The sequence below is a fragment of the Acromyrmex echinatior genome, chromosome 10 (assembly GCF_024713525.1).
Source record: "Acromyrmex echinatior isolate Ae372 chromosome 10, ASM2471352v2, whole genome shotgun sequence".
NCBI lineage: Eukaryota > Metazoa > Arthropoda > Insecta > Hymenoptera > Formicidae > Acromyrmex > Acromyrmex echinatior.
In genome coordinates this window covers 11,387,353-11,414,492 of record NC_141861.1, presented here as the reverse complement: position 1 = coordinate 11,414,492, position 27,140 = coordinate 11,387,353, and the positions used below count along the sequence as shown (strand labels likewise).

The window sequence follows — 27,140 nt, the reverse complement described above, 5'->3', positions numbered from 1 at the left end:
CTCGACAATCTTTCTCACGGCAGAATTTCTCAAAAATTCTCTCGTCAGCGGCGACTTTGTATGTCCTTTACAAATCGTTGACTCAGCCACAGCACGAGTGAGGCCCGGGAGCTCCTGGCGGATTCATGCAGACCGTTCGGCCTTCCCCCCTCTCAGGGGCCGTCACGCCGATTGACTTCTGCTAATCTGTTTGTGCGTGCCGCACGGGTCCTCGCGGCCGCAAATTTTTGCTCTTAAGTGCGCGTAATATGATTTCCTTCCAAGAGCTGTTTTTCCGCCTGAGATCCCGAAACTTGCCGGGCTGACGGGAGATGTTCTGGCAACTGCTTTTCTAGCTCCACGTCGAGGACATATGTCCGTACAGTCCCACAGTCCCCTACAGTCCCTTAGGTGGCTGGGAATTATTGCCTTTGGTCGTACTCTGCAAGGGATGTGTGATGTAAGAAGGTTGTAGGGCGGCCGCAGATTACAAGCAAATATACGAAACAATACGATTTGTCCGGTCTTTCGGTTGGGCGGCTTTTCAACGTAACGTCGTTTTTTTTTCCTTCCTTTCAATGTAGTCTTCCTCCCCCCGCTGGTGGGTGAGGCGGCATAATTACAAGATAACATAACAGCTGCCAAGCGCGATCTGCTGCGATCCTAACTTTAATTGTGAGACCAATCACTAACGAAAGAAAAGTCTTAACAAAAAGAGAAAGTTAGTTATTAAAGTAAAACAGACAATTACGGAGTTAGCGCACATTTGCAAGTGCGAACACGTGAGTTCGCGTGCGCGCTCGCCTTCCGAGACGGGAGGACGCGTGATTCCACCGCTGACGATTCTCGACGGACAAAAATTGTTGCATATATAGTGTGACAGTATTCTCGACTGACGCACAACTTCGTCACTTTTTTGTGATCGCAATTCGACAGTTAATTATTTTACTCTGATACTCTAAGTCGGTAGCTACTCACTGAATTACCGCGAATTTTCTTTTAACTTAAGTTGAGCGCCAGACACGAGTGAACGTGCCTCTTTGTGACTCAACATTTCTTTAAGGCGACGGATGATAACCGACTGCTCGTCCCGCATGAATAGCGGGGGGTGATTCGGAGCGGCAGTAAATCGGAAGGCGAGAGAACAAATAAGAATTACTTCCTTTTAATAATAAGAGAATGAAAAACATATATTTAATATTGATAGCAAGAACAATTACATGAATCTACTCAAGTACGCAATTCACCATAGTTATTATACTTCGTAAGAGTGAACATGAGCTCGTTATAAGTGGAAGTTATCGAGTCGCGTAGCACAAAATAATATAAGGAATGTGAACAGGAGATTATCGTAAGAGTTATTCCAAATTCATTAGTCGATCAAAGTTTACAGCGACAATCATGGCTTTCCGCCAGATGTCGTACAATGATTTTTTTTACTCTACACCAAATGCGGCGTATTCTAATGACGACGTACAATGCAAAATGACGATTTAATATACAATCACACTAACGAGACGCGGTGATTTCGCTGTGGCGAGAGGATGGCAAGCTCTACGCAAACTGAATACAAAAATCTATGTGATTCGAGCGAACAGCAAGCTAAAAGATTAATCGCTCGCGGTAGCTGCCTGTACGGGCCTCAGCCTTTCGGCTCAAATTCGACACTGCTATTCGCTCGAGATCATGTTGTTGGGGATCAGCGGCTTTACAGAATTTCTACGCTTGTCGCATCGGTGATTCCTCCTTCTCGTCTCTTCGATAGCTCTTTTTTGTTCCTTCCTCTCCGCTCGGCTTTACTTTAATAATCGGTAGCACTTAACTCGGTCTCAATGGATCCTGCGTCTTCTCACAATCTGTCCACGGCTCGTATCACAACACAAGTAATTTCGGCAGGCCCCAGAAGAATGCACAGGCCGCGCTGCTTTTCGGGAGCGAGGTCTCCCAGTATTTGATTTATCGATAGCGACACCGCGCAACGCTGCGAATCGCGTGGGCCCGTGGCAGCGATTCCCGCGACTTGGCGTGGAATTCGAATTTCACTCGGGTAGTTTTCTTGCCCGCGACTCTACTTTTGTCTCACACGGAGCTTTTTCTGCTTGAAGCAGTTCGTTTGGTTCGAGCCCGAATCCGTAGTCTTCTCGGCGGACGTTCTAGCTAGTTGTGCTCTTGAGAATCTCATCCTAATGCCTCGGCATTCTCCGTTTTCTCTGTAAAACAAGAGCGGTACTAAAAGAGCGTAAATAATAGATACAGGCTGCGTTAAGTTAAGAAGAGCGATATGACGTGCCCCCGCCATTAGGGCGTAATCCGGAGCCTTCTAGATGACGGTCCTCTTCGGCGATCCTCTTCCTTGCTGGTAATCGGGTGAGACAGCTTCGACGCAACACAACTATCAACGCACACAACTATCGATCCTGGTAACGGATTCTCGCAGAAAAATAATACAAAAAAATACAGAAGAAAAAATAAATAAAAATAAATTTAAGGTGGCGCATGAACGGTAGTGCTCGCAAGCTTATTGTCCGCCCTCAGGAGCTAGGAGGACTCAGGATCCACTCGGTTAATCCGCGACACAGTGACGGACGAAAAACGTCACGTCACAACTATCTCTTCCCCGGAAAAGACCGAGGAAGTATCATAGGCGTCGTCAGCCGTTTTTCCCCAACAATTTATTCTCAAGTGGTCGGAGAGAAGTTTCCTCTTCATGAGTCGAAGTTTCCTCTTAACAGACTTAACAGTCTCTCTCTTTCAGTGACCGCGTCCGGACACCGATACACGAAGAACAACACTCTCCAACTTCCTCGCGAATTCCGGCGAGAAGAGAGGGCAGAGCCGTTCTGCCCGGCCTCTTCCTCTTCCTCAAATTGCTGCCGAATTCGGTTCCCCGAGGAACAAAATGAGACTCATCAAAGAAAATGAAAAAAGAAACAACAGCAAAGCACACAAAAAAGTTTCCTAGAACAGTCTGCACTCGGGACCGACCAGGTCTCTCCCACTCCTCCCCCCTTCAACAAAATGCATAATACTCCAAATTTTTGCTCGGCCACCTATCATGCCATTACCGCCGCTAGCCCCCACTTAACTCTCGCCATCTTTATCGCTCTAATGACGCACACAAAGGACAACGATACCTGATCGTAGAGATACTATAACAGAGATTCGACAACGCGTTAATGATTTCTGATTGGCTCCCGTCGCTTGGGGTATAACCGGAAGTGAGAGAGAAAGATATATATAACTAAGAAAGAAAGCTTAGCCGACCTAACCTGTCACCTGTCGAAAGAAAACAGCGTGCCTACTGCCTAAATAATCAACATTGAACTAAACTGGTTAAAAGTACATTAATCATACAACGAAAAAAAAAATATCGATCTCGGTTGATCGATTATAAAGTGAAAATATATAAAAGTGTCAACACTTGTGCAATTTATAAGGTATGTGTATTTTATTTCAGACTATGTGATATCAGGGTTGGGAAAGTTATTTATAAGTTATTTTTTAGATTACCTTATAGGCGTTTGTTATAGAACTTAAGTACAAATAATAATAAAAATTTGTAGCAAATGATAAAATATAACATAAAAAACAAAATACCCGAACTTATTGTACTCAATTTCTATACTAAAAGTAACTTATAAGTAACTTGTAAAGTAACTTTCCAACCCTGTCAGTGATATATATAATGTACCGTATTTCCAATGTAGTCTCAAAAATAATTTTTTTTTTTCAAATAAAATAGGTGAATAAAAAATGCCTAATAGCTGCTGTGCCGGCTATTGTACTAATACAAATATAAAAGGATATCAGATTTGTCGATTTCCAAAAGATTCGGAAAGAAAAAGAATATGGATCCCTGAATATGAATCGTACAAATTGGATTCCAACTTCAGATGCAAGATTATGTGATGTAAGTTACAATCAAAAGCTAACTGTTTTAATTTTTGCTAAAAGTTTTGTAAAAATATTATAATACTTAGAAAAAAGTATTCAAAACCGTTTAAATATACTAAATGAAGACTGAGAAAAATATAATTGCACATTCAAAAAGTTATAAAAATTATATTTTCTGTGCAGGTCCATTTTGTCCTTCATATGTGGATGACGAGAAAAGATGGCTCACGCAGATTAAAATCTGATGCAGTTCCAACAATATTCGGTGAGAATTTTCCAACGTCTATAACAAGGCAGAACACAATGACCGAAGCAGCAGAGATTGATATGTTTGAAAATGCTGCAAATGAAATGGAAGAAGAAATAGAAATCAATGAAGAAGATATCACTGTGGAAGAAAAAAATGATGTATTAGGCATTCTATCTAATAGAACAGAAACTTCAGATCCATGTGTTTTACAACGTTTGGAGAAATTAGAAATGCTTTGGAAAAAAAGTGAACGCTTAAGACTGCAAAGAAAAAATTACAGCAGGCGAAAAGAAAAATCAAGAGGCTTCAAACTGAAGTACGTAATAAGAAAATAACTTCAAATATAAATAAGATTTTCAATGAAGATCAATTATGCTTGCTGTCTGCAAAGTACAAAAAAATACCAAAATGGTGCAATAGTACGTTGATTAAAGCTTACAGATTAAAATTTGCATGTGGTACTGCAGGTTACGAGGAATTGTTAAAAGCAAATTTCCCTCTTCCTTCTCTTCGCACTTTAAGTAGGAAGTTAGAAAATCTTAAATTCGAAAGTGGGACAATTAACAAAATTTTTGAATTTATGAAAATTAAAATTTCTGGGTTCGAAAAAAAAATTGATAAAGATTGCACATTAGTGCTCGATGAAATGAGTATTTCCGCTGGTACTTTTTATGATGCATCAACAAACACGATCATTGGCAACGTTACATTGCCAGATCATGATACAAGTATTTTTGCTACCCATAGCCTCGTTTTTATGTTAGCCGGAATTGCTTCGAGATGGAAACAAGTGGTTGCATATTATTTTACTGGTAATAAAGTCAACGGTGAAAAATTAAAACCTATAGTTGAAGCGATTATAAAAAAAGCTGAGGAAATTGGTTTAATTGTTCATAATGTCACTTCGGATATGGGACCAAACAATCAAGCAATGTGGAGAGCATTTGGAATACAAGTTTCAAATGTTATAATTCAAAATAGTTGTAAGCATCCTTGCTCTAATGATAGGCTTTTGTACTTTTATTCGGACGTAGCTCATGCTTTAAAAAATATTAAAACTGGCTTTATAAATAATGAAACAATAACCATTCCAGATTATTTTGTTAATAAGTTTGCATTACCTACAAATGTAGCTAATTGTAGTCATTTAAACGCTTATTGCTGATGAAAATTGTGATATAAAGTTAGCTCCTAAGTTGCGATCTGAATATTTATCTGGAAAAAATCATTTTCAAAAAATGAAAGTTAATACTGCTACAACAGTATTCAGCGATCAAGTAGGGACAGCTCTTGAATTGTTAGCAAACTCAAACGATGCCATGATAACGACTGCTTGGTTTTTAAAATTTATTGCTCGATGGTTTCGAACAATGAGCGGAAGAAATTTGTATTTAGCTTTAGGATTGAGTTGCATGGAAAAATTTGAAGAAACAATTGCTTTTCTAAATGAAGTAATTGAACTTTTCAAAGGCTTAAAAGTAGAAAAGAATGGAAATTGGAAGCCTTTTCAAACAGCTGTGATAATGTCTACAACGACCGTCCTTCAATTAACTTTGGTTTTACTACGTGACAGAGGTTTTAATTATTTTTTACCTTTGCGTCTTTCGCAAGACTGTATCGAGAACTTATTTTCTGTAATAAGATTAAAAAACGTAATTCCGAATGCATTTCAATTTAAAAACAATTTAAAATTGATAAGTATTTCTCAGTTCATGAAGAGTATATCCAATAGTAATTACGAAACTGATGATAGAGAATTTTTTTCAGAATTTTTAGATATTTTAATGGAAAACAGCAAGTCTATAAGCAAATCTGAACAAGTACAAGTATTTAATATAATGCCAGAAAAAATTGTTTTCGGTAAATTAGAATTAAACAAAATTTATTATGTTGCCGGATATTTAATGGCGAATATTATGAAAAATCAAATTGTATGCAATACTTGTATAAATGCAACAGGATCAATACAGTCAAATAATTATTATTACAATGCCTTAACAGGTCTCAGATGTAAAAACGTAAATACTTTATTTTTTGTAAATCCTGTCACGTTCAACTTTTTTCTTCAAATGGCAAAAATATTTAAGACTTTTTATCCTCGTATTAGAGTACAAAAACATGTAAATCTGAAACAATTCTTTGTAAAATTATATAACTAAAGTACTTTTTCTCTATGCATGCCATAATTTGAAAGAAAAAATTATTAAAAGGTTTATAGCATTTCAATTGAAAAATTGTTCGCGTGCGATAACTCCGTGTAATAAAAATGCAATACGTGCGAGCAAAAGCATGGTAATGCATACATACATTAAATAAAATACATGAATTTTCTTATAAAAAAGTTTAACATTCCTTTTTTATTCTTATTTCCTGTTATTCGCATGCTACTTTCACTTTCATTGCTTGCGTACTTTCTCTGATAAATATTTCTGAGAAATCTATGTTGTTTAGATTTAGATCTCTAATGAATCTTTCTTTTAGATCGTACCATCATCTAATATACATCCAGCTATTAAAGGAATTGAATTTCATCCTTACACATAGGATATGGGACACAACTGCAATTAAAATGACAAATTTTGGCCTCGAACAATCAGATCAACTCTCTATACATTTTTTCCAATCAAGTTATACAAAATTGCACAGAAGTAAATATAAACGACAAGAAATAAATAATAAACAATTGTATTAATAAAAATTGTATTAAAAAATTAATGAGAAATAAACGAAATTGTTCACATATTTTTTAGGAATATTGCAACGTATTATTCTATATAATTTGCTTATATTTTTCTACGAGTCTAAATACAATACTTAAATTATATTTATAATAATACATAATGTATATATTTATATATATATAAAACGTAACATGTGTATTTATACATATAATAATAATATATAATTCCTTAATAATCTCAATTTATATTACCTAACCTTACATGGGAAAACTAATGAAATATAGTAAGCCTTTTTTAAATATATTGTTTTAATATTCATTATTCACATTCCTAAATAAAAAACATCAATAACTTCAAATAAAACTATATATCGAATTGTTGCATTTATTCAACATTCAAAATAAACCGCCATCAAAAACGTCATATCCGACACCCGGTTTTACCCCACGTGGGGTAAAACGATGGCTCGTTGTCGAATCTCTGTTATAGTATCTCTACCTGATCGGTGTCCTCCCTTTCTCTCCTCCCCAACGACAACTTTGCCTATTTCTTCGGCGAGCCCAAAACAAGGAATAGGAGGGAGGGAGTGGGATACTATTAAGTTCACAAATCTAAATTAAGATCTTCTTTTATTGGAGTCCCATACATCCTTGCAATCGGTAGCGGAAATGATGGTGGTCAGTAGTTCCTTTCTTTTGGTGACTCGGAGAATCTTCGCTAGATCCTTACGCTTGGAATTTTTCGGTAGCTCCTTCAAGTTTTAGTTAGGGACTCGATTTAAGAAAGATTCAATCAGGGACATAATAAGCTTTAATGTGAACTTTTTCTATGGGTGCGTCATCAAGATTAGCAAGCTCATATACGACCGGTAACGTCACGTCACAATATTACAAAGATATTTGCAATATCTCTACGGTAACATCTCCATCGAGTCTACGACATATCTTTTATTGTCATATGGATTCAGAGCGATTTTCGATTCGGATATCGTGTACCTTGTGTAATTTAGATCGTATACACAATTGACGACAAGTCATTTCGATTTCTTCGTTCAAACACGGCGTATAATCGTCGAACGTTATCGTTTGCGCTACGACGTTACTCTTTACGCCTTTCGCCTTTTTAATGTCTTTCTTGCCGTTCACCCTCACTGCGTACATCTTCGCTCTGAGTCCAACGAATTCGGTCATTATCGCACCGTTGTTCTTCATCCTTCATTAAACCGTATTTTCTTATTCGTGAAAGGCATATTGTATGCGTTGTCGCGATCATGTCGAATGTAGCGATATCACGTTATCGTCTCGTAAATGTCCTCACACTCAACGCGATATATAAGACTGTCTGTGTCGGTGTACATGATTTTGCATTTGTCGTGATACATCAGTGACATGTATTTGTGGCATAATTCGAACAAGCAGATACTTTCAAGCAGTACTTTTGATATGTGGAGTATACACATATTCACGTAAATCGGCTTGTTGAAATTCATCTCGAGTTTGCAGTTCGACGGCGATCAAATTTTCCGCAAAAAAATGTTATGATTGTAGAAATTCGGCTTCGTGATTATTGCCTCCGCGCCGTCCCATTTTGTTATTAATTTTATATCTACATGATTTCGAATGTTTTCCAAAGTTTTGCCGAATATCGCGTTATTCATTAATTTATATAAATTTTTCTTGAAATTGTTTTTCGCGCGCGTTCTGAGCTATGTATTAAATTCAATGTAATCACGGAGCCAGGCGAATTGATCGAATTGTAACACCCGATGGATCTTTGTCATGCGAAGACCGTGACGAGTACATTGCTGCAGGTTACGATAGTGGATAACGTAACTGTTTATTGTACAACATCATTAGAAGTTTATTCCCGCTTATCAAGGGACTTAGGCAGAAAGATAGGTCCGTATATCGGTCGTGTAGATGCTGCGGATACTCGAGATCAACCTCGAGAATATAACCGGATGAAACCGGAGCGATCGCACTCGCGTCAAAATTTGTAGCGTCTTCGACCCATCGAAATTTGGCGTATGGCAGCGATTAACACATCCGAACAGATTATTCATGTTGTAGTTATAATATATGATGATGGTTTCGATGAGTCATACGAATGCATGTACTTGTTATCAGCATGCGCGTATCTGTCTGAACATTGGCCACCACGTATACTGCGTTCGATGAATATGATATCGTTGTTGGTGAGCAACTCAAATCTTACGTGCGTACGTTTCAGCATGGGAGTCCCATGTGAAATCAGGCAAGGTGTAATAATGGGCGGGATCGAGGCCGTAACTCGCGACACAACATTCACGGAAAATGCCAGCTAATAAAAGACATCTGTTTTCAGTACAGAGCACTATACTCGCCGAGCGTTCGAATAGAGAATCGCTGCCAGACGTTCGCGGCGTGAACATAATCGCTCTCGGATGCGGTATCGCTCGTCAATGAACTGAAAAATGATTCATGCGATAGTAAGCTCATGTCCTCTAACTTTTCGACGCAGTCAACGTACTCGTACGGAAAGACGCCTTTACATGTGAGAAGATCGAAATCCTTCGCGCTGAGTTTGCAAAATTCTGCCAATTTATCGATGCTCGTACTTAAAAATTTGAAAAAAATCGATGAACCTTAATTTTATACAATTTTTCTGAATGTTATTTTCATTTTTATCTTTGTGCTATCGACATGTTTAATGAATAAAATGTATTTTTCTTTCGTTATAGGAAGAGACCTACATTTTCATCGTACATCGTACATAGTAATTTCTGTAATTATAAAATGTACATCGTAGTCCGATAAATTGTGAAATACGACCGGAATATAGAATGAATTTTTATAATTTAAGTTATAATTTTTGCATGTGCTGGATTGCGATATCTATTGAGATGATAATGATCGCGTACCCACGTGTCGTCCGGTGCGAATGGTTTCTCATAGATGTGACAACGCGTCGCGCTACGGTACGTCTCTCATTGTTGTTTTGATAACGTTTCCATGATGACGTTAGCGGATATGATATTTTTCATGCAATGCGCCAAGTCTTGGAGTTGCTGCGCGAACTATGCTATACAGTCTTTATCCCTTATAGAATTGATACGACGATAACGCATCGTCATACGAGCATCACATTCCTACATCATATCCTATACTAAACACTTTATGCTATTGATACGCGTACGACAACGCGTCTTCCCTCATGCATTCCGTCTTGCGCAGAACGCACTCCAGGTCAATGTAGACGATAAACAGCACTTGTTCCTGGTTGCAGTGGTTCCCAAACTCGAGCCATTTCGCTCGGCAGTCGGATAGCGCAGTTGTTCATTTTGCCTGCATGCGATTGTAATTTTTCGCTCGTATTGAAGTAATGAAGACATCTAAAAAAACAAAAAATTATTATTATTATTATTATTATTTTAAGAAAATAATTTTTTTATTATACATACCAGTCGCAAAAAAAATTTCTTGTGCTCCATTCTGATGAGTTATGATCTCACGAGAAGTGACAGATTTCTTGAAAGTGGCCGATATTATCGTTGCGTGGATCATACAAATACAGCATATTGACGTGCTTCTCCTTCTTCTCACTTATGAGCAGAGGAAGTACCTCTAGTACTTTATTCTCGATGCTACACATTGATTGACACCAAGTTCAAATTTTGAAATGTCTTTTAACATTATTGGAAACTCGATACTCACGAGATTTAATACTGCCGTGTAATGCGGATCCGATGATTTATGATTCACATTTCTTTCTGCGGGATACAGAGCGGCGACCACTGATCACGCGAAGCACACATTGTTCATGGATTTTACATTGATCACTGCCTTCTTCAGCATAATTTCTCGCAGCACTTCGATTCCGAGACATCCCGCGTGTATAGGATTTAGTTTGTTCACGTTAACAGTCAAATTGAGAATTCCCGACAGCGCGCACCCGCTATCGTGTTCCTAGAATTCTTCAAGCGACGCCAACGTGGGCTCGATGATGCGCTACCATTCGTGCATATCGGTACATCGATATATATAATATATACACACATAAAATTTTATATATAATAAAGGTAGAGAGTATGTGTATAAACATCAGCATAAATAAATTTCTATCTCTAATGTTTATATATTCATACATTGTAATACTCATACATGCAATATTTTAATATTGTATGTATAAATATCCATGTCACTAATATTTGTATATTTCAGATAGCAAAACTTATCTCTTTAGCAAAAAGAGGTGAAATAGTTACAGATAGATTAAGTTTCCACCGAGGGTTAGAGTCGGGTCGGAGTGTGGGAATTGACTAGTCACAGTTGAGTATTCTCCTCTTGCAATCGAATGAGAGGGAATACTCGACTGTGATTGGTCAGTTCTTGCACTTTGACCCAACTCTAATTCTCGGTGGAAACTTATAGATGTGCATTGTGCAATATATGTATTCATGTGGCACATTTTGATACCTGAAATGACATTAAATCATAACGGAAAGTGCTACTACGACCATGTATACTGTCAGTAAAATCTCGTTTACGTTACACATATTACAGATTTTTAGTACTGACAGTGTGACTTAGAACGCAATCATATTTTAGATTGCGGTCTGTCTAAACCTAACACACAACATGTGAGCATTCACGAGCAAACCAAGCGACTGGAAACGGCGCACGGCTGGAAACAGGAATGCTCGCAGCACTCACAGTGCATAAAAGCCTGAACCTCCAGAGGGCGTAAGCAGACGATACAAAATCTATTATATTTTATCGAACTCGATCAAATTTGATTGTCACTCCAGTATCCCCTTAAAATATTATTAATTCTAAAATTATTAATATTATTAAAACTGACTTATTATTATTATTATTATTATTATTATTATTATTATTATTATTATATACTGAAGAACATAAATTACAAAAAGATACATAAGAAACGTTACTCTTTACCACGCAATCAGTATACAAATAGAATCTGTGTTTATCATGCATGGGTAGACATGTCGAACATTTTTTTCTCGTTTTTTTATCCTTATTTGAAAGATACTATTTACATTCAGATCTTTTATTTAAATAATTGAAGGATTGATTTCATCGATGTAGCAATTTCATTTTTTATATCTACACGGAGAGTTAATAATCACATCTCTTGCGCAGATAAGATTCGTCTTCCGACACATCACTAAAGATCTTATTTTTCGGTATCACTCATTGTCAATAAAGAGTCGTAAAAAACTTGTTGGCGCAGATTATAATTTATCTGATAAGGAGAGGCTACGCCTTTTCTCTTCATCGATTTTGATCAAACTGCAGCGATGTTAGAGAAGCAAAGTAAACACTTGTAAAACTGTTTCTGCTTAGAAGCCGAGTAATGAGCATTTAAAGATATATCAAAAATCTGGAAACAGTCTAATATCTCAGAAAGTATGCATTTTTGAGAAAAATGTCTTAAACTAATGGTAGGATTTAATAAGATGTATTTACTGGTTTTTTTGGTTTGACTTTGGGTGGCGTCATCACCTTAACTTGACATCATCATGACCTTGACATGTCGTCCAAGGTCAAACCAATAAAACCAATAATAATAAATATTTTTTATTAATCACTTTTGTCTGAGACATTTTTTTCAAAAATACATACTTTCCGAAAAATTAGACTAATTCTAAATATTTTGTATATTTTTAAATGCTCATTAATCGGGTTTTGAGGCCCATTAGCGGGAACGGCTTTACAGGTGATCATTTGGCGGACTCTTTTAACATCGTTGTAATTTTGATCAAAATCGATGAAGAGCAGAGCGTAGCCTCTCCTTGTGAGTATGAATATCGCATTCATTATTTTCACGTACCTATAATGTATAATGAAAAAATAAATTGAAAAATTCACATTTATATTTACATTGTATTTTACGGAGCAAGTAATTCAATGCAAAAATAAAACATAATTTTTTAAACGAAAACGATGTGTTGGTCACACTTACTGATGTTTTGACGAGAAAAAATACCTTCTGCGCGAACGACTGCTAGACGCATACTAACGATCCCAATAATAAGCTAAGCATCTGTATCGAGAGTGGAAACGGCAAGACGCGCTCTTCCAGGAAAATTCTAAAATCTAGTGTGAAAGATGATGCTCGGATCATTTTAACCCGCGGTGACTTGAAAGGTTAAGTTTTTTTTAGCTGTCAGTGTGTTAAATTTGGTTTGAATTTGATTCTTTTTCGAATCAAAAGGGTTCGATTCAATTTGATTTGGTGTAAATATTTCAGATTCGATTTGATTCGTTTTCGAATATATCACAGATTTGATTCGATTCGATTCAACCTTGCAAAGGGTTGATTCGGACATCTCTACTTTTATATTTACTTAGCTACTGCTTAATATTTTATTAGTTAAATAGTATCGTATACTGTCTTTTATCTTTATCCGCTAATGTAGATATAAATTAATTTCCGATCATAATATGATAAAATAAAAAAATAGCTTTTATATGCTACTATAAAATTATAGAAATTACAAAGGAACTAAATTATAAAGAAAAGACTTATAAGTGAAAAGTCGATTCATTACAATGCACATCGATATCTGTTATTAAAGAGTTTGTTCAGGCTATGTACTCTAGCTTTATTTTCTATATTTTCTGTTATAGTATAAGCATTAATTACCACAAAGAATCTAACAGTTGTTAATGAATGATTTATGCGTTATTGATTTTATCATTTCTTTCTGAATTATTGTTTCTCTTCCTGTTGTACTTCTTTGACATGCTGTTTAACGCAAAGCAGTTATCAAGAAAATTTTGAACAATAAGAATTGATATAACAATATGACGATCGTTTATTTGAAGTTTCAACGAATGTTATATATCCTTCGAGTACTTGGGACTTTTACTAATACGTGGCCATTATATCCAAATGTTGGAAAAAATGAATATATTCTTCGTAATATTTACTATTATGTTGCTATCTTCATATTGATGGCAGTATGGATACCAATGGTAATTAGTGCATACAAGAATCGAAACGATATCGGCGCATTAATGAAAAATATGTCTCATATAGCAGCTTTTACTGAAGCTATACTTAATTCAATTTTATGCAGAATTAAAAAAAAACAATTGCAGGTAAACATATTTATCATCAAGAAAGTATTTTTGATATAGAATTGTTACGTTTTGTAGACTCTATTATTCTTTTCTTTCAACGGAATTTGTTCATGATCGTGACTTTTGATGACATTTATAAGGAATAAGTATAATCATCAATTAAAAATTTAAATAACTTTTATATATATATATATATATATATATATTTATATACATATATATAAGCTATAGAAGCTGTAAAGCTATGAGCATCTAACGAATTCCATTCAACAAAACTCAAAAATTTCAATCGAAAAAGTGTCAAATATCACTTATGCATGGCTGGAAACGATAAACTGTGGAAACTTGGAAATCTTTTAAAATGGAAATCTATTAAAATAAATCATGATTTTCTAAGGAAAGAGAATAATAGCACATATAAAATATATATCTATATCGCGCAATAGTACACAGTAAAGCTGTTTACCGAGATTGATAAAGATTCCTTTCTAATATAAGAAAACAGGCATCAAATCGCGTTAAATCATAAAATTCGTAAGGTCACGTGTTAGGAATGAATGATCTGCTTACGGATATCGAGTATCGTACTCATGATCGGCGACGATTATCCCAATAACTCGAAAAAGCTAATGGCAATTACACAAATCGAAAATTCAACCTTTTTTTTGATCGTGAAGTAAACAAAGCTATTTCTGATAGATTTTGATGCACTAATTACAAATCTGGCTCCGAAAATGTCGTATTACATCAAGTTTTTGAGATATTCCAACCTAAACGTACAAAAAATGAAGTTTTGATTTTAAAGCCCTTTCAGTGATCTAAGAAATGTCTAACAATTTTTTTTATTCTTGTTCAGCTGCTCCCCCTTTCTCATCATGCTGAAATAAAAAAACGCATAGCTCAGAATTTTGAACAATTTATGAGCTTCCAAATTCCGCAAAAAAAATTTTTTGAACTCTCAGTTAATAGGAAATATTAATTTAAAGGTGGAGGCTGAGTGGACGTCCACTCAGCCGCCCCACCTCTTAAAAAACAATAAGAAATCGTTCATAGGCACAGAAATAGGAGCTCTTTACGAGCTCTTAAATCAGCGCTCTTTCTATTTTTAAACTGTATCCTGAGAGAACTATGTTTCAGAATGGGAAGATAAATCATTTTATGATGGAAGTTTATCTGTTGATTTAGGAGCTCGCGAAATACATATATAAATTTTTGAACCATTCTTAGCAGGACAGTCACCTCCTGTCAGTCTATTTCACGCTAGAAAAAACTATGTTACAAAATCGAGAAATAAGTCATTTTTTTATAGAAAATTGTAAAAAATTTTCTTTATTTATAAAAAATTGAAGCGAATTGTTATACAATATACATATTGTATGATGATTTTTCTGTATCCTTTTTTTAATAAGAAAAATTTTTTATTTTATTGTAGTAAAAGAGTTTTAATGTATGTAGTTATAAATTTTTGTTGATTAAACTTATGTGCTAGTTACAATATTTTGCATTCAGAAAGACAGTTCAAAATCACTAATTGTGGATCACCTTTTAAGAAAAAATTTATATTTTCATCCAAAATTATATTAAACATTTAATAAAATATCAAATATGATCTTTTAGATTATATTATGGATGACTTTATTTCATTACTGTTTTATATGTTTTAATTTGAATTAAATAAAATAATGACAATTATTCATAATTAAACCCCATATACTTACGGATCAACCCAAATGCTTTTTTTTTATTGGCGTTACTATATCCCTTAAGAACAATAAAAATTATTTGCTCATGCATATCGTAATATACACTATAACGAAATTATAATTGATGACCAACATCTAATTCTACACGGAGAAAAATAATTAAGAGATGGATACTTATGACAATATCATTTACCATAAATGTAAAGAAAATTAATATAACATAAGTAGGCACGTATCCCTACATAAACTCGAATTTAAAGTTTAGTAGAATTCTAGCGTATAATACTGTACATTTTTCTCTGTATAGAATCTGATTATGAATCATGATCAATTATAATACATTCAAATTTATTTGAAATTAATGATAATTAGAAATCAATGATAATTAAACTTACAATAATAATTAATAAAATATGCATGAATTTACGGATTTAAAATAAAATAGAAAAATTTCTTTATTAAAAAAAAATACAGAAAAATCGTAATACAATATGTATATTGTATAACAATTTGTCTGAACGTTTCAGTAATGAGGAAAACTTTTTACAATTTCCTATCAAAAAATGACTTATTTTTCGATTTTGTAACATAGTTCTTTGTTCTTTCTAGCATAAAAAAGACAGAAGATGATTCTTCTGCTAAGGACAGCTCAAAAATCCGTTTGTGCGTATTTCGAGAATTCCTAAATCAGCAGATAATTTCCCATCATAAAATGATTTATTTTCCCATATTGGAACATGATTCCTCTTGCGTGAAAAGTGCAGGGAGTGATTTTTTTGTTAAAGAAGTTGCAACTAAAAAATCAGTGCTTGTGTACTTCGCGAGTTCCTAAATCAGTAGACAATTTCCCATCATAAAATGATTTATTTTCTCATCCTGGAACATAGTTCTTTCTTGCATGAAAAATGCATGATTTTCTTGCTAAGGGGTTGCAAATAAAAAATTAAAGATTTAGATGTAGTTTTATTTTCACTGTTCACATATGTTCGTATTCATAGTCAGATCTTGTAGATGCTCAGTAGCCAATGAAATAATTCATAGAGTATCTGAAGATAAATTTAAGGAAGCCTTAAATATAAAACGTGACTATAAATACGGGCATTACCTCTTGAGTGTAGATTAGTTTTGGGATTGTTTTGAGGATAAGGGATAGAATTTAAAAAACGAAAGAATTGATTTAAGAGCTCCTAATTCTGAGTCTATGAGTGATTTCCTATTGTCAATATTAAGAAATGGTAGGGAGGGGGGGGGGAGTTGAAATGCACTAAGCTAAGTTCACTTAGCCCCCTACCTTTAAATTAAGATTCCTGCTAACCGAGATAAGTTAAAAATTTTTTTACGGGGTTTGGAAGCTCATAAATTGCTTCAAATTCTGAGCTATGCGATTTTTTATTTTGATATGGTGGGAGGGCCAGCTGGAAGTAAGTATACTAGGAGGATTCTAACCTTGAGGGAAGCGCGGGGCGCGGGAGATACTCGTTAGCGAGGGAAAGCGGAGCGCGGAGGATACTCGTAGGCGAGGGAAAGCGGAATGCGGGAGTACATAGGCGAGGAGAGTGCCTAAAAAAATTATAATAAATTATATAAAATAAATCTTATATGCTCCTCATCTTCCTTCTCTCCAGTCTCCTCCTCCTCTTCCTCCTCCTTTTCCATCACCACCATCATTACCACCACCTCCTTCTTCTCCTCCTCTCCCTTCCCTCCTCCTCCTCCTCCCCCTTCCCTCCTCCTCCTCCTCCTCCTCTTCCTTCTTCTCCTCCGCCTCCGTGAGGATGTGAAGTAGTTCCACCTTATCGTGCAGATGGAGAAGCTCCATCATGAATGCGACGTATTCATTTGTATCAACGTTGTTGATACAAGAGATGTACGGGCTCATATACACGAGATGTACGGGCTCATATACACGACATCTTCTTCATTCTCCTCCTCTTCCTCCTCTTCAATCATCGATGATGATGACAAGATCCTCGTTCTCCTCTTCGCCTAGGACGACGTCCTCTTCCACGTAGACATCTTCTTCGACGGGGACGTCCTCCTCCTCATCAGTTAATTTTATTTTTTGACACGGAGGCTCGTGGATTTCCATGTCTTTTTTTTTTTTTAGTCACACACAAATTATCGCATAAGCCGCTAAATGGCGGAATATTTTTTTGCAGTTTATAAATTTAAAAAATCGTAATATACTGTTCTTCATAAGTATTATACTAGCGCACGCAGACAAGACTCGGCGCAACGAGAATAAATCTCAATAACGAACCGATCAGATTCTACATACGCTCAATCGATAGCGTCCATTCAAATTGTGTTGTACTACTTGTCGCGCACGTAGACAAGACTCGGCAAAGATTGACACCGAGAAGCATCTTTTGCCATAGCTACTGCTTAGGATACGTTTTACTTTTGCGCTGCACAGGAAACACTTATGGAAGAAAAGATTATAAATAAATGTTTGCAGCCTATAGAACTATAGAATTTTAGACTACAAAAAAATGCGTAAGTAACAAAGGCCCGCACGTTAAAAAAAGCGCGACGATGGAATACGATATTCTTTTTTTCCCTTTATTTTTTTTATGACTTAGTTTTCATAATACGTTGTGATTTTTTTTATTCGCATCTTATTACACTGATTTTCCGTATGTATTAAAAAATTAAAGTTAAAAGCTCGCAATCGATAAACTGATGTCCATTGAAGATGTCGTTATCGCATATACCATTCTTGGACGAGATATTGGAGAATCGTGTATACTTGACATTGACCGTATCGACGAATCTAGTGTGTCCGGTGAATACACCTAATATTTGAATAAATGAATAAAAAATGAATGAAAATACTCATTCGAATATACTTCTTTTTTATTCGTCGAGAAGAAACAAATAAATACTTTTTCATTCCATTTGAATGAATATTTTTTGAATATAATTATGAACATTTTCGTTTCGTATTAACTTTTACTCTATACTATTTGCACATTATAGCTTGCAAGCCTACAAGAGAAAATAGAAATGTACAAAAACAATGTCTATGATTACACAGCGCGCTTGTCCGTCACCTATACAATGGGTGTTCTTGTTTAACCGAAAAGTTAAAAATATTTTTATTGAAAATAAATAATATATCGGAATTTAATGTTCACAAATCATAATAAACGACGCGCCCAAGATATCTTACAACATGTTTATGACATTACTGTGACGTAACCGGAATTATATCGGAATATGTATGGCGTTCTATCAAATAAATATTTATAAATTAAAAATTTATTACTTTCTAAAATAGTTTTCAAAATTTCTAAGTTTCCTTCATAAAATTTGAATATTATAATGACAAAAATAAATAAAACAAATAAATAAAACAATGACAAAAATAAATAAAAATCATTTTTTTTACTTAAAGTTATTAAAGTGCCGCTTATAGTTAAGAATAACGATTATTGGATCTTTTTTTCAGTTTTGTTTGAATAATATGAATACTCGTTAAATATTCATAGTTTTTTGTAAATAAATATTTTTTGAAAACCCAAAATTTTGAATGAATATATGATTACACTTTTTTTATGTGAAAACTTTAAATAAATACAATTTGGAGCTCAATTACAATTTTTTGTATTCATTAGGCACACTAGACGAGTCGGACTAATCGCACTAAACTAATTGAACGTTACATTGATACACCCGTCAAATTCAAACATACGGTGTAGCGTTGTTTCGGTCATCATCATGCGTACGGACGAAGAATCGAGACGTACAAGCGTAGTATCGTGCAGCGTGCAAACTTTCTAGCCGTTAGCGATTCAAAATTGTCCTTGTATTCGTTTAGAAGCATCTTGTAAATATTCCCTCGCTACTCGTAGAGGCCCTTCCACGTTTCGAGAGACAGCGACAGTTCATGTCCGTAATAATCTCCCAGGGCGATCTTCACATAATTTAGCGGATCAACGCTGATTAAAATTTTCAAAAATTTGTAGCCCGTATTCGTCAAGTCGTACGTTTTGCTCAGTAAGCGTATCGCACGACACTCCATGCGGTGTATGTACATAATGTTGAAAAAAAAATTATTTATTAGGTGTTGGAATTAATTCGTAGCGTTTTACAAGTGATGGGAAGTACTTTCATTAATGTATTTTTTAATGCTCATGTGAAATAAATAACATTCTTTCATTAAAAACGCTACGAATTAATTCCAACACCTAATATTATATAGAACGTTGAATTTACACATTATATTCCTTCTTCAAGTCGTTCGATGCGCTATTCTTTTTGACGAAGTACATTTTTTTTCAACCGTTCGTACAAGTGGGTATTGCAAGACTAATCGCATCGGCATAAATTGTGGCGTATATGATAATACTTCTAAAATCGGAAGAAGGGGCAGGTCGTCCCTCTCTTTCCAAGAATTTCGAATGTGTCGCAACATTTTATCGCGTCTTTCTACGTATTTTTTTTGTTACGAGTTTATCTATGTTCATATATACATATATACGTACATACATACATGCATATATATTGTACATTCATATATACATACATATATACGTACATACAGGGTTGGCCATATTCGACGGAAAGATGTTTTTTTTTCAATCATGGGAAAGAGATGTTAGATCGAGTAACGACGTTTCCCATGATTGAAAAAAAAAACATCTTTCCGTCGAATATGGCCAACCCTGTACATACGTACATACATACATGCATTATAATGGAAGAGAAAAAGAAATATGTAATAAATACGTTAACATATTTTTATTTAAAATAAAAATTCTTTTGCAAATACCAGTTACAAATTTTCAATACATTTTGTAACGCGCAATTCTTAACATGTTGTCCGCAGAGTATTAGTAACATCTAAATTAGATAAAGATTCCATGTCTTTGTAAACTGTATCCAAGGTCTAGATGTACATGCGTTCTCGCTCATCATCCAGAAGCAAGTTCCACAGCCACGTTTCTCGCATCCCTTGACGTATATGATAGCATCATCTTCAAATACAGTCGCCGTAATCAGGCGTTTCGCCTCGCTGTACGAGATCCTTCCGTCCTCCCATCGCAATTCATGGTGATAAGCAATCAACAAGGAAGCGCAAGACCTGTCGGATTTTGTCAAAAATTTCCATGGCACGGGACTCGTAAAAATGTAATGCGTGAGAACGGCATTCCCCTATTTGCCACCGTCACTTCCTTCACGATAAATTTCTTGTTAACAATGAATTCTTGCTTGCAGATCCATAAACGTCGATATGGTCATGATGAGCAATTTTTCGAGATTACGATCACTTTAATTCTTTCTTTCTTTTTCTTTAAAGTTCTAAATACATGTTGATGTCGCAATTTACATGATCTTGCGCGTTGATCAATAGATTATACTGAGCCACGCGATAGTATATGATGAGACAATAGACACTTGTATTTGCGAGCACATTCTCCTTGCAGTCAAATTCTATACGTCGTACATCCAATATCCTCGTGTGCAACAATTGTAGCATCAATAGAGTCGCTCGAGCATGTTTTCGAAACGACGGATGACTCGCTAGCAGCGAAGTTTCAGAATCAGCTGCAAACGTCGGAAGATCGAGAGGCATTACGAGCTGGCTTTGGCCCGCTGGATCAAAAGTATGTCGAGGCTGGTCTGAAGGGACCATGAGATAAAGTGATCGATATAGATTACGCGTATGGCGTTTACCTACACAAGGATGGACTGATGTTTGGCAATAAACGTTTCGATGTGGATGATGCGGACAACATAATAATCGATGGCGTCCGATGCGCCGGTACATCCGATATTTACGAATTGATTTTTAAGAGAATTTTCGACGATTTCTTCTACAGTTGACGATATGCTACAAGTACACGAGTATGCTGGCGACGAATGCGCACAAACACAAGCATTATTCGCAAAATCGATTATTAAGCAACAGGGGTTACAAATACAAACATGTAATCGCGCCTTTAATGTCAATCACACCCAAGAAGCAGAAGAAATCTGGAAAGGGATTACTTCACGCAATGACAATAAACGACAACGCGATTGATCATGTGCATTGGGATGATCCCAATGAGCTGGTTGATCGATTGCTACGATTGCTCAACGCTTCGCACCAAGTGGGCAACAACACTCATGCTGTCGATTATCCAGGAACTTCGCAAAGCCAGGTCTTATTATAAATTAAACTGTGTATCGATGAAACTGATCAGTCGAGTGACGCCAACAAGAAAAAATCCATTATTTTCTTGTACCCTACGCACAAAAAAGAGATCTGACGAAAAGAGAAAAGTTAGCTCAAAGAAATGTCGACTCGTCGAGGAATTACACGCTTCGGCGAGAAGAAATTTTCCGCGAAGGCGCGTCATAGTCCGGGTATACGGAGATCTGTGGACGGCTGATATTATCGAGATGCGCCCATATTCGAACTTCAACAGAGGCCATCTCACATGCTCACCGTCATCGATGTGGTGAGCAAGTAGGCGTGAGTCATACCGCTCAAGAGCAAGAGCAGATTGATGTTATCGCTGAGATAATTCGAGAGAGTGGAAGACGTCCGAAAAATTTGCTACCGGATATGAAGAAAGAGTTTTACAACGTCGATGTGCAAAAAATTTTTAAAAAACACGATGTTAATCACTACTCACGTATTTGACGTTGAAAGCGTCAGTGATTGAGTGGTTCAATCGCACGCTCAAGAACGACATGTGGAAAATATTTACGTCCAATGGCAATTACAAGTGGATCGACAAGCTGCTACGTCTAGTGTCAATTTACAAGCACAAGCATCGCACTATCGGCATGCGACCCGCTGATGTGATCGCTGAAAGACTCTTGAACACAGTGTACAGTGCGATAACGATCGCGGATCCAGCAAAGTTCAAAGGCGATTCGATACGTGTGAGCAAATTCAAGACGATCTTTGAGAAAGGTTATACACCGAATTGGACGACGGTATTTAGAATCAAAATATGGAAAACAAATACCGTGACGTATCTTTTGGAAGATTATCGCGGAAAATCTGTCGCTGGATTGTTCTATAAGCACGGATTGCATCACGCTACTCATCTGGATGTGTATCTCGTGGAGAAAATACTGCGCAGGAAAGGAGACAAAGTGTATGTCCAGTGGAATTCGATGGATCACACAATTTGTGGATACACAAAAATGTCATTTAATAAAATTTTGATTTATATATTTGTACACATATATCAAATGTATCAATATAAGTATATAAATATGTAAAATACATTATTCAACAAAATTAAAGGATCTCTCGTTCCATCCTATAAAAGTAGGCAAATTTCAAGATGGAATAACTTTATCAAAAATCGTATCGAAATGTTTAAAAAAGCATTTTAAAGCTTGAAACTTTTATTTTTCAGACTGGTACTTAAAAAAACGGTCGTGTTGATATTTTGTAAAGTTACATAAACATAAATGCAGACGCATCAGATATCAAAATTTTTTACGAAATTTGCGAAGTGCCACAGCGAATTAAAAATTCTACGCAAATGCAGTTTACATCTTTAGAAAGAATAAATCTTTACCTTCAATTAATTTTTTTATGAAGCTTCGTACAATTTTTTTTCACCGAGTTATAAAACGACTCTTTTTGCTTCGATGTTGAAGATATAATTCAATGAAGAAAAATCGTACAAAGATTAATAAAAAAGCAAATTAAAGATAAAGATTCGCTTTTTCAAAAGCTGTAAACTCTATTTGTGCGCAATATTTAATTCGCGCCGTAAAATTTCGTAAATTTCGTACAAAATTTCGTGATTTGATGCGTCTTCATTTATGTTTGTGTAACTTCATCAAATATCAGTAACACGATATTCTAAAATATCGATCTAAACAATAGAGATTTCAAGCTTTAAAACGTTCTTTATGATGTTTTTTGATAAAGTTATTTTATCTAGAAATTTACCTATTTTTATAGAGCGAAACAAGATCCTTTAATTTCGTTAAGTAATGTATTTTTATTATCCCATCTATATATCTTCGTTTTAGAGTATACAGATATAAAATACATGTATAAAAAAATGATTGACATATGAAATCAAAAATAATAATAATATATGATACTTATACATAAAATATAATACTTATATAAACGTAAAAAACATACATGACATGTAAATTATATTAGGTATACAATTTTGCTTCCGCTATTTTTTTTCCGAAATTCGAGGTTTTATAATAAAAAACTAGTTATACATTTATGATTCAAGTATTGTCAAAGTATTGTCCATCGCTGGCCATTACTTTCTCCTATCTTTCGAGCAGCGTATGAATCCCGTGTCGAAAAAATTGGTCATCTTTTGAGGCGATCCACGAATCGATCCAATTTTTTACTTCTTCATAAGAAGTGCTGATCAGCTAGGCCGTGTGCCATTGATCGAAACAAGTGATAGTCAGAGGGAGCAACGTCTGAAGAATATGGCGGGTGAGGTAGGACTTCTCATTTCAAAGTATGTCTTGACCACTTTCGCAACATGGGGTCGAGCATTGTCATGCTGCAAAATCACTTTATCGTGTCTCTCGTTGTATTGTGGCCGTTTGTCTTTCAATGCTCGGCTCAAACGCATCAATTGCGTTCAATACTGATCGCCTGTGATTGTTTCAGTCGGTTTTAACAGCTCATAATACGCCGAGCTGGTCCTACCAAATACAAAGCATGACCTTGGAGCCGTGAATATTCGGTTTGGCCGTCGACGTGGAAGCATGGCTGAGAACTCCCCATGATTTTTTGCGCTTGGGGTTATCGTAATGAACCCATTTTTCGTCCTCAGTTACAATGCGATGCAGAAATCCCTTCCGTCTTTGCCTTTCAAGCAGCTGTTCACAAGCAAACAAACGCCGTTCAACATCTCTCGGCTTCAACTCGTACAACATCCAATTTCCTTGCTTCTGAATCATTCTATGACTTTGAGGCGTTTTGAAATGGCTTGTTGAGTCACTCCCAATGATCGTGCCAATTCTTCTTGATTTTGACACGAGTTTTGATCAAGTAATGCCTCCAATTCTGCATCTTCGAAAACTTTCTCTCTTCCACCGCTATGCCGGTCTTCGACGTCAAAATCACTGTTCTTGAAGCGTTGAAACTCACGACACATTCTTTCACTAATAGCGGCCTCACCATAAGTAGAGAGTATCATATTTGAGAGAATTCGATGAGCCTCAGATGCAGATTTCTTCATATTGAAGCAGAAAATTAAAACCTCCCGCAAATGATGAGAATTTGGCTCATAAATTGACATTTTTAATCGAGAATAACTTTATGATGCAGATACAAATCGACTAATGTTTCTATGGGGTTATGTTGACAGATGCCCAAGTTTATTGTATGATGTCTATGATCTATTTATTTCGACCATCATTTACCGCTAAAGTCATCTATAGGAAAACGGCGGAAACAAAGTTGTACACCTAATACAAGCAGATTTTGTCGAGTATATACATATTCAGGTAAATCAAGGTTTGTTGAACTTCACTTCGAGTTTGCGCAGTTCGACGGTGATTAAATTTTCCCCAAAGACGGCTGTGAAAATTTTGTTTTGCGATCATTGCCTCCGCACCATACCGTCTGTTCCATTTTGTTAATAATTTTACGTCGATGTGGTTGTGCACATTCTCCATAGTTTTGCCGAAAACTGCGTTGTTCATTAATTTGTACAAATTTTTCTCGTAATCGTTTTTCACGCGAGTTCTGAAATTTGTATTGAGTTGGATATACTCGCAACGCCATGGAGATTGCGCGAATTTTAGCGCAATGTCCGATGGATCTTTGTTACTCGAAGATCATGACGAATACATTGCTGCACTTTACGGTAGTAAATAATAGATAATGTAACGCTGTTTATCGTTTATCGTACAGCGTTGCTAGAAGTTGATTCTCGTGCTTGCAGGGCTGCTTATCGCGCGTCGGGTAGAAAGGTAGGTCGGTGTGTCGATCGTGTAGATGTTGCGAATACTGATCGTGTAGATGTCGAAATCGACTTCAAGAATATAATCGGTGGGCGAATCCAGAGCAATTGCGCTCGCGTCAAAGTTGGCAGCTTCTTCGATCTATCGAATTTAAGAGTATGGTAATGGTTGACATATCGCCCATCCGTACAAATTATTCAAGTCGTAGTACACAAGGTACGACGATAGTTCCGACGGGTCGTACGAACGCATGTAATTGTTATTAGTTTACGCGTATCTGCCTGAACATCTTGACTGAGGCTGCTGCGTTTACCCATTTTTTCGATGAACATGACGATATCAATGTGAGTAACTTAAATCTTATGCGCGTATGTTTCAGTATGGCGTCTCACATGAATTCAGGCAAGTTAATACACGGGATCGAGACCGTAACACGCGACATAACTTTCGCAGAAATTTTCAAAAATGTCGGCTAATAGAGACATCGGTTTTCAAGTATAGATTACTGTAACCAAGCGGACGAAGAATCGCTGCCACGTTCGCGGTATGAGCATAATCGCTCTCGGATCAGTATCAAGATACGATGCCAATTTTTTTAAACTGGTACTGAGAAATTTTAATGAATCTATAAAACATATTTTTACACAATTTTTTTGAAAATTATTTTCATTTTTGTCTTTAGTGCTATCGACATGTTTTGTAAAGGAAATATATTTTTCTTTGATTATCTGTAGCATATCTACTTGTCCTTTGTACGAGGTAGCAATTTCCTTAATTATAAAGTGCGTCGTAGCCCGATAAATTATGAAAAACGACTGGAATATATAATGAATTTTTATAATTTAAATTACAGTTTTTTTGAATGTGCTGGACCACGATATCTACCGGTGAGATAGCAATGATCGCGTACCCGCGTGTCGTCCAGCGCGAATTGTTTCTCGCAGATGTGACAACTTGTCGCGTTACAGTACGCCTCCCATTGTTCTTTCGACAGCGTTTCCATTAGCACGTTAGCGGATACGATATTTTTTACACGATGCGTCAAGTTTTGGAGTTGTCTTTATCGCGATGGAACTGATATGACGATAACGCGTCATCATACGAGTAACGCACGTAGTAGCCCATACTACACACCTCATGCTGTTGATACCTGCACGATGACGCATCTTCCTTCTCGGGTTTCATCTTCTGCAGAATGCAGTCCAAGTTTCCAAATTCGAGCCACTTGTCCTCGGATCCTAGGCAATCGGATGGTGCAATTGTTCAATTTCTCGCAGTCCATTGCGTGCGACTGCAACTTTTCGTTCGTACTGAAGTAGTGTAAGCATCTAAAAAATAAAAAAATTATAACTATTACAATTATTATTGTCATTTCAAGAAAATTATAATTATATTTTTATCATCTTATGTGTATTTATTGGTCAGAAATATTTCTTGATCTTTTTTCTAGTAATTTGCGATCTCACGAGACGGGACAGATTTTTTTATCTACGCAAAAAGCCACGTGGCTGAGACTGTTGTTGTTTGGATCTTGTAGATACATGCATGTTGATGTGTATCTCCTTCTTGTCGTTGATGAGCCGTTGAGGAAAGGATCTATTTGTTTTCGATGCACATTGATTGACATGTTCAA

The 27,140-nt window shown here is 35.9% G+C and overlaps 3 protein-coding genes and 2 long non-coding RNA genes across 9 annotated transcripts in view; 3 read left to right on the top strand and 2 right to left on the bottom strand.

The window, feature by feature from the left end:
- The first annotated feature begins 3,729 nt into the window (after positions 1-3,729).
- LOC147908322 (uncharacterized) lies at positions 3,730-7,039 on the top strand. Its single transcript, XM_087410118.1, has 3 exons — positions 3,730-3,889; positions 4,057-4,439; positions 6,605-7,039. The coding sequence occupies exons 1-3, from the start codon at positions 3,842-3,844 to the stop codon at positions 6,813-6,815; spliced, it is 642 nt and encodes a 213-aa protein (XP_087266244.1). The 5' UTR covers positions 3,730-3,841; the 3' UTR covers positions 6,816-7,039.
- On the top strand, positions 5,284-6,464 carry LOC147908323 (uncharacterized). The gene has a single exon (XM_087410119.1). It carries the CDS (start codon positions 5,362-5,364, stop codon positions 6,280-6,282), a length of 921 nt encoding a protein of 306 aa, XP_087266245.1. The 5' UTR covers positions 5,284-5,361; the 3' UTR covers positions 6,283-6,464.
- LOC147908321 (uncharacterized) lies at positions 6,889-13,184 on the bottom strand. 3 transcript variants are annotated; one of them, XR_015546304.1, is made up of 5 exons: positions 12,772-13,182; positions 11,742-12,639; positions 10,497-11,596; positions 10,244-10,426; positions 6,889-10,174 (listed from the first exon to the last, which is right to left on the bottom strand). It is a non-coding gene; the product is annotated as an uncharacterized LOC147908321 (long non-coding RNA). The 3 variants fall into 3 exon arrangements; XR_015546305.1 differs by lacking the exon at positions 11,742-12,639 and having other exon boundaries at positions 10,497-10,790; positions 12,772-13,184; XR_015546306.1 differs by lacking the exon at positions 11,742-12,639 and having other exon boundaries at positions 12,796-13,184.
- Positions 13,185-13,366: 182 nt separating this feature from the next.
- The window catches only part of LOC105150662 (uncharacterized), a 202,638-nt gene continuing 188,864 nt past the window's right edge, over positions 13,367-27,140 (top strand). Inside the window, exons 1-2 of one of the 3 annotated variants that reach the window (XM_087410675.1) lie at positions 13,688-13,787; positions 13,852-13,913. In XM_087410675.1, the coding sequence (XP_087266801.1) occupies positions 13,775-13,787; positions 13,852-13,913 (75 nt within the window). In that variant the 5' untranslated portion in view covers positions 13,688-13,774. Of the gene's footprint in view, positions 13,914-27,140 lie in introns of all 3 variants that reach the window. The other 2 variants (XM_087410672.1, XM_087410673.1) reach the window with 2 other exon arrangements.
- LOC147908320 (uncharacterized) lies at positions 23,636-26,898 on the bottom strand. The gene is made up of 2 exons (XR_015546482.1): positions 26,642-26,898; positions 23,636-25,648 (listed from the first exon to the last, which is right to left on the bottom strand). It is a non-coding gene; the product is annotated as an uncharacterized LOC147908320 (long non-coding RNA).

What these genes read in the sequence shown, in the direction of transcription:
- LOC147908322 (XM_087410118.1), top strand. Translation starts at nt 3,842, where the DNA reads ATGAATCGTACAAATTGGATTCCAACTTCAGATGCAAGATTATGTGAT. An exon ending in CAGATGCAAGATTATGTGAT is followed by an intron (nt 3,890 to 4,056) that starts GTAAGTTACAAT and finishes TTTTCTGTGCAG; the next exon opens with GTCCATTTTGTCCTTCATAT. An exon ending in TCAAGAGGCTTCAAACTGAA is followed by an intron (nt 4,440 to 6,604) that starts GTACGTAATAAG and finishes TCTTTCTTTTAG; the next exon opens with ATCGTACCATCATCTAATAT.
- LOC147908323 (XM_087410119.1), top strand. Translation starts at nt 5,362, where the DNA reads ATGAAAGTTAATACTGCTACAACAGTATTCAGCGATCAAGTAGGGACA.